Source organism: Carassius gibelio, chromosome B4 (genome assembly GCF_023724105.1).
Source record: "Carassius gibelio isolate Cgi1373 ecotype wild population from Czech Republic chromosome B4, carGib1.2-hapl.c, whole genome shotgun sequence".
Lineage (NCBI taxonomy): Eukaryota > Metazoa > Chordata > Actinopteri > Cypriniformes > Cyprinidae > Carassius > Carassius gibelio.
Genome location: NC_068399.1, coordinates 27937915 through 27945414, shown reverse-complemented (window position 1 = coordinate 27945414; position 7500 = coordinate 27937915). Strand labels below are relative to the sequence as shown.

General features: G+C 46.5%; 2 protein-coding genes across 3 annotated transcripts in view; both read left to right on the top strand.

Moving 5' to 3' along the window:
- LOC127956256 (melanocortin-2 receptor accessory protein 2B-like) overlaps window positions 1–7500 on the top strand; it is a 126539-nt gene that overhangs the window by 71386 nt on the left and 47653 nt on the right. The gene's annotated exons all lie outside the window — the stretch shown is intronic.
- LOC127956583 (proline-rich protein 5-like) overlaps window positions 1–7500 on the top strand; it is a 13855-nt gene that overhangs the window by 3576 nt on the left and 2779 nt on the right. The window contains exons 3-6 of the mRNA XM_052554610.1: window positions 5741–5789; window positions 5870–5927; window positions 6251–6342; window positions 6455–6595. Of these exons, the coding sequence (XP_052410570.1) occupies window positions 5741–5789; window positions 5870–5927; window positions 6251–6342; window positions 6455–6595 (340 nt within the window). The remainder of the gene's footprint in view (window positions 1–5740; window positions 5790–5869; window positions 5928–6250; window positions 6343–6454; window positions 6596–7500) is intronic.

Below are 7500 nucleotides of genomic sequence, written 5' to 3'. Positions count from 1 at the left end.
TGTGGAAATATGCAGCTGTAATGTTGTGATAGTAATCCCAGTGCAGTAAGAAATGCTCCTCTGTTTCCAGCTCTTTCTGTGAGCACCGTGAACATAGTCTCTGTTCTCTGTCTGTGTTGTCCTCTCTCTATAGCCAGACACTGTCTTTATATTGTTAGTGTCTTTCTTAATTTATGATGTTTTAAACAGCTCCAGTATTCTGCTGGTTTGTAATCTCTTTTCAGGTCTAAATACAGCTTCATTTTCTTTTGTAATTTAGTGGCATGTTCAAGCAATGTAATTGTGTTTTTGTAACCGTGTGATTTGGTTGGGTCGGATTATGCTGTGTTGGTTTGAGTTTAACCTGTTGTAGAAGTGCACTCTTCTGCAGGTTCTGCTTCTGCCACTGCGGAGCTTCAGTCTAGTAAGACAAGCACAGCTCGGATCACTGCAGGTCTTCAGTCTGGTAAGAGCTCGGATCACTGCGGGGCTTCAGTCTGGTAAGAGCTCGGATCACTGCAGATCTTCAGTCTGGTAAGAGCTCGGATCACTGCAGATCTTCAGTCTGGTAAGAGCTCGGATCACTGCAGATCTTCAGTCTGGTAAGAGCTCGGATCACTGCAGATCTTCAGTCTGGTAAGAGCTCGGATCACTGCAGATCTTCAGTCTGGCAAGAGCTCGGATCACTGCGGAGCTTCAGTCTGGTAAGAGCTCGGATCACTGCGGAGCTTCAGTCTGGCAAGAGCTCGGATCACTGCGGAGCTTCAGTCTGGTAAGAGCTCGGATCACTGCAGATCTTCAGTCTGGTAAGAGCTCGGATCACTGCGGAGCTTCAGTCTGGTAAGAGCTCTGATCACTGCAGATCTTCAGTCTGGTAAGAGCTCGGATCACTGCAGATCTTCAGTCTGGTAAGAGCTCGGATCACTGCAGGTCTTCAGTCTGGTAAGAGCTCTGATCACTGCAGGTCTTCAGTCTGGTAAGAGCTCTGATCACTGCAGATCTTCAGTCTGGTAAGAGCTCTGATCACTGCAGGTCTTCAGTCTGGTAAGAGCTCTGATCACTGCAGGTCTTCAGTCTGGTAAGAGTTTGGATCACTGCAGATCTTCAGTCTGGTAAGAGCTCGGATCACTGCAGATCTTCAGTCTGGCAAGAGCTCGGATCACTGCGGAGCTTCAGTCTGGCAAGAGCTCGGATCACTGCAGATCTTCAGTCTGGTAAGAGCTCGGATCACTGCAGATCTTCAGTCTGGCAAGAGCTCGGATCACTGCGGAGCTTCAGTCTGGTAAGAGCTCGGATCACTGGGGGTCTTCAGTCTGGTAAGAGCTCGGATCACTGCAGATCTTCAGTCTGGCAAGAGCTCGGATCACTGCGGAGCTTCAGTCTGGCAAGAGCTCGGATCACTGCGGATCTTCAGTCTGGTAAGAGCTCGGATCACTGCGGAGCTTCAGTCTGGCAAGAGCTCGGATCACTGCGGAGCTTCAGTCTGGTAAGAGCTCGGATCACTGCAGATCTTCAGTCTGGTAAGAGCTCGGATCACTGCAGGTCTTCAGTCTGGTAAGAGCTCGGATCACTGCAGGTCTTCAGTCTGGTAAGAGCTCGGATCACTGCGGAGCTTCAGTCTGGTAAGAGCTCGGATCACTGCGGAGCTTCAGTCTGGTAAGAGCTCGGATCACTGCGGGGCTTCAGTCTGGTAAGAGCTCGGATCACTGCGGAGCTTCAGTCTGGTAAGAGCTCGGATCACTGCGGGGCTTCAGTCTGGTAAGAGCTCGGATCACTGCAGGTCTTCAGTCTGGTAAGAGCTCGGATCACTGCGGGGCTTCAGTCTGGTAAGAGCTCGGATCACTGCGGGGCTTCAGTCTGGCAAGAGCTCGGATCACTGCGGGGCTTCAGTCTGGCAAGAGCTCGGATCACTGCGGAGCTTCAGTCTGGCAAGAGCTCGGATCACTGCGGATCTTCAGTCTGGTAAGAGCTCGGATCACTGCGGAGCTTTAGTCTGGTAAGAGCTCGGATCACTGCGGAGCTTCAGTCTGGTAAGAGCTCGGATCACTGGGGGTCTTCAGTCTGGTAAGAGCTCGGATCACTGCGGGGCTTCAGTCTGGCAAGAGCTCGGATCACTGCGGAGCTTCAGTCTGGTAAGAGCTCGGATCACTGCGGATCTTCAGTCTGGTAAGAGCTCGGATCACTGCGGGGCTTCAGTCTGGCAAGAGCTCGGATCACTGGGGGTCTTCAGTCTGGTAAGAGCTCGGATCACTGGGGGGCTTCAGTCTGGTAAGAGCTCGGATCACTGGGGGTCTTCAGTCTGGTAAGAGCTCGGATCACTGGGGGTCTTCAGTCTGGTAAGAGCTCGGATCACTGGGGGTCTTCAGTCTGGTAAGAGCTCGGATCACTGGGGGTCTTCAGTCTGGTAAGAGCTCGGATCACTGCGGGGCTTCAGTCTGGTAAGAGCTCGGATCACTGGGGGTCTTCAGTCTGGTAAGAGCTCGGATCACTGGGGGTCTTCAGTCTGGTAAGAGCTCGGATCACTGCGGGGCTTCAGTCTGGTAAGAGCTCGGATCACTGCAGATCTTCAGTCTGGTAAGAGCTCGGATCACTGTGGAGCTTTTGGAGCACTTACATTTTCTTGTCTATCCTATTCTGGAGAAGAAGAAGAAGAAGAAAAAAACATAGCTACGGGTTCTGTGCTAGTCTGAGACTTTGTCATGGCGCTTGTAATACTATTGTTGTTGTCTTGTTTTTATGACTCTGTCTATTGTTCTCTAATATAAGTGTAGATGCCATTCTTCTAATGATGTAGCAAGTACATCTGGTGTTATGGGTCATGTAGTGTGAGGCCAGGTGCTGTTGATTGTTCTTGGAATGTCGCTAATTCATTAATGTAGATATTGAAGAGGGTCGGTGATAGTGGACAGCCCTGTCTCACACCCCACCCTTGAGCGAAGAATTCTGCTCCTTTTTCCAATTTTAATTGATTCTTTGAATACATTGTTTTTATAATATTGTGTGTTTTACCCCCAACACCTGATTCTAGAAATTTTGACAACAGACCTTTATGGCAAATTCCATCGAAAGCAAATATTTTCGTTTTGTTTTGGTTGATGTATTTGTCGATCAGGGTGAAGATGTGATCATATTTTTTTTAAATTTGATAAGAATCCAATATGTCTTTTACTGATGACATTGTGCTCTGTGAGGAAGTGTATGATTCTTGCGTTGATATTAAAGATGGCTTCCTCAGATTACTGCTAACACCGATGCCTCTGTAATTGGTTGGGTCTGATTTGTCTCTTCTTGAATATGGGCGTTATGAGTCCTTGATTCCAGGCTTCAAGGAAATGACCAACACTCAGAACCAAGTAGAATAGTTTTAGTAGAGCCAATCTTAATTTGTGCTCTGTGTTCTTGAGCATTTCATTGAGGATGTCATCTGGTCCACTTGCTCTTAATTCCGCTCCCCCCTCTCTTTCTCTCTCTCTCTCTCTCTCGCTCCCCCCTCTATCTCTCTCGCTCTCTCTCTCTCTCGCTCCCCCCTCTCTCGCTCTCTCTCTCTCGCTCTTGCTCCCCCCTCTATCTCTCTCTCTCTCTCTCTCGCTCTCTCTCTCGCTCTCGCTCCCCCCCTCTATCTCTCTCTCTCTCTCTCTCTCGCTCTCTCTCTCGCTCTCGCTCCCCCCCTCTCTCTCTATCTCTCGCTCTCTCTCTCGCTCTCGCTCCCCCCTCTCTCTCTATCTCTCTCTCTCTCTCTCTCTCTCTCGCTCTCTCTCTCTCTCTCTTTACACATGTGCAGGCGTCTGAGGAGTGTGTGAGCATCTGAGCGAGTTGCGGTCTCTTTAAGTGAGTTCTTTATTTTCCTTAATTGTTTTCTAGATATTTTAGTTAAGTGTAGATTTAATTGTCGCCGATTTGATCACCCAAAGGGTGGTGAAAAAATGGGGACAGATTCAAATGGTTGTGCTCCTGTAATCACCTAAGCATGGGTGCAAATGTTTTGCTGATGAATCCGTAAGTCAAGCACTGTCTAACTGCGATTAGTAGCGAATTTGGTGCTTGTAATATTGTGTCTGCATCAAGGATGAATAAAGCGGTTGTCGTTTTTTTGAGAGAGGTTGGATTAGTTCAGCATTTGGTTGAATTTGGGTAAAGAATATACAATTTATATCAGTACTGAATCAATGAGGTGTTTTACTTGCGGGAAGTATGGACATGTTCAATGAACGATGAAGCTATCACGATGATGTAGTACAAACTTCTGTGAATACAGTTGTAAGTGTAAATAGAGTGAGTGATGTAGTAGAGAGCGCTGACGCAGGTCTCGGTGAAATCAGTGAATTGGAGTGATCTGTGGAGAGTGCTGAGCTGGTGATGAGCCAATAGATTCTCAGGCATCAGAACTGCGCTCAGCTCAGGAGGATACTGGTATACTGATAGAGGAAGTTCAATCTGTGGATTCTGATAGTGACACTTCTGATATAGCAGAATTTAAGGGAGGTTCTGCAGAGAATTGTCAGTTTTAAATCAAAGCATCCTTATTATACAGTTTGGCTATCTTCTATCTGCTGTGGTTTCATCCTCACTTCCACCACTCTCTCAGTTTTCAGCTCTGGAAACTAACAGTGCTACGGACACTCTTTGCTCCACTTTAACATTTTGCTTGGACAGCTTTTGCCCACTGTTGTCTAGACCAGCACGCGCTGCCCCATCTGCCCCCTGGCTGTCCGAGGCTCTCCGTGAACATCGCTCTAAACTCAGGGCTGCAGAGAGGAAATGGCAGAAATCAAGAAACTCTACTGACCTCAGTGTGTATCAGTCTCTCCTCTCTTCCTTCTCTGCAAATGTCTTCACGACTAAAACATCCTACTACCACAACAAAATTAACAGCTGTTGTGACGCTCGGACACTATTCAAGACTTTCTCTTCTCTTCGTAATCCGCCTCCACCTCCTCCATCGACTCTTACAGCGGACCACTTTGCAGCTTTCTTCACAAATAAGACGAGATCCATCAGTGACCAATTCTCCACACCGCAGACTGAGGACAACTTCACAACGACTAATGCATACTCTTTCTCCTTCTCCCCACTCTCAGAGATGGACGTCTCCAAACTTCTCTTGTCCAATCATTGTAATGCTCTTCCTGCATGTACTGTCAAGCCTCTGCAAATGATCCAGAATACAGCAGCGAGGGTTGTCTTCAATGAGCCCAAAAAAGCTCATGTTACTCCTCTCCTCATCAGGTTACACTGCTACCAGTAACCACTCGCATCAAATTCAAGGTACAGATGCTTGCCTACAAGACGACCACTGGCACGGCACCAGCTCACCTAAACTCACTGGTTAAATCCTAGGTGCCCTCCAGACGTTTGCGATCTGCAAGTGAACGACGCCTTGTGGTGCCACCCCAAAGAAATTCAAAATCACTCTCACGGACCTTTTCCTGGACTGTGCCCAGCTGGTGGAGTGACCTCCCAATCTCAATTCGTACAGCGGAGTCTTTACTCATTTTAAGAAACATCTAAAGACTCATCTTTTTCACCTGCACTTAACCTACTAACACCAGCACTTTTCCTTGTCTTTCATATTTAAAAAACCCCCACCCTGGTTCTGTGTTCAGTACTGGTCTGGGACTTGTCATGGCACTTGTGTACTGTTGTTGTTCTCTCGTTGACCTGACTGCTTCTATTGTTCTCATTTGTAAGTAGCTTTGGATAAAAGCGTCTGCTAAATGATTAAATGTAAACATCAAACATCTCTGTCTCTCTCTGTCTCTAGGCAGCTCCTGAAGACTGAGTTGGGCTCCTTCTTCACAGAATATCTGCAGGTGATCAGTTGCGTCTCGGATCAATAATCAATCCTAAATGAAGCAGCTATGAACTAAGTCTGATTGTGATTGTGTTGCAGAATCAGCTGCTGACGAAGGGAATGGTGATTCTGAGAGATAAGATTCGCTTTTATGAAGGTAAGATACTGTCTGAACCATTTCTGATGGTTCATGTGTGTTTGTGGATGTGATCTTCAGAAGAATCGTCCACTTGTCTCGCTTCTGAACGTCCTCATCATGTGTCTGTGATGCTGCGGGATCTTCTCTCTTCACTGATGTGACTCCATGTGTTTGAATCCGCTGCTGTTTTGCCAACTTTGTGTTTGTAGTTTTTTTTGTGTGTGTTTTTTATTAGTTTGTTTTCAGTTCTGCTCTCTCTCTCTCTCTCTCTCTCTCTCTCTCTCTCTCTCTCTCTCTCTCTCTCTCTCTCTCTCTCTGTGTGTGTGTGTGTGTGTGTGCAGGTCAGAAGCTGCTGGACTCTCTGGCAGAAACGTGGGACTTCTTCTTCTGTGATGTTCTGTCCATGCTGCAGGCCATCTTCTACCCCGTCCAGGTACTTCACCAAACACTCCAGTACTATTATTTTGCTGATAGAGCAGATTTATTTGAGTGTGTAAAGGATGAGCTGGTGGTGTATTTATGTGTGTGTGTGTGTGTGTGTTCAGGGGAAGGAGCCGTCTGTCCGTCAGCTGGCTCTGCTGCACTTCAGGAACATCATCACTCTCAACATAAAGCTGGACGATGCTCTGACTCGACCGCGCGCTCGTGTGCCGCCCTCCATCATTCAGATGCTGCTCGTCCTGCAGGTGTGTGTGTGTGTGTGTGTGTGCAGCTGTTTCCCAGCAACCTTTGAGGTGCTCGTGTAAACAAACATCAGAAACTTTGTAACGCTCCTGATTTCCTGAGTCGATGCAGAGCTGAAACTGTCAGTGTTTCTGTGTAGTGCATCTGAAACTCACACGATGACTTCACACAAGTCACATGCGTGTGTGTTTTAGTGTACATGTATTTCCAAGTAAACGTGTGTTGAATTGTGAGTGTTTGTGAGATGTGTGGTTTTCTGTGCTTGCATCATCTCTGACCTTCAGACTGAAATATATCTACACCCTCCTGATTCTTCACAAGGTGTGTGTGTGTGTGTGTTTCAGCTTTGTTTGTGGTTTTATTTCCTGTGTGTCTCAAGGAAAGTCTTTAAAGGGCTCATCATGGTTTTGTTTTGTTTAGTTTTCCGTCTCAAGTCACCGTGATCTGTCAGATGTGATTGTTGGTGATATTCGATCTTAATCACAGCTGCTTGCTGGGTTTCTGACGCTCCTTTCGTTATTTAGGTCATTAAAGGTGCAGTGTGTAATATTGCCAGCTAGCGGTTGACATGGGTCCTGCAAAAACCCAGATCCTGCACAGAACACACATTTCAGACTAGAATTACTGGCTATATCAATATTTTATTTATTTATTTCATTATTTCATTGTCATTCGTATAGAAGTCATTTTCTTTCAGAACAGGATGTCAGCTCAACATCGTGATGTCATCAGCCCAACGCTACAGGACGATATCTGTCTGAGATACAACTATTATAAATCTGGAATCTGAGGGAGCACAAAACTCTAAATATTGAGAAAATCATCTTTAAAGTTGTTAAAAAAAATGTTCTTAGCAATGCATATTACTGAAGTTTTGATATATTTACAGTAGGACATTTACTAAACA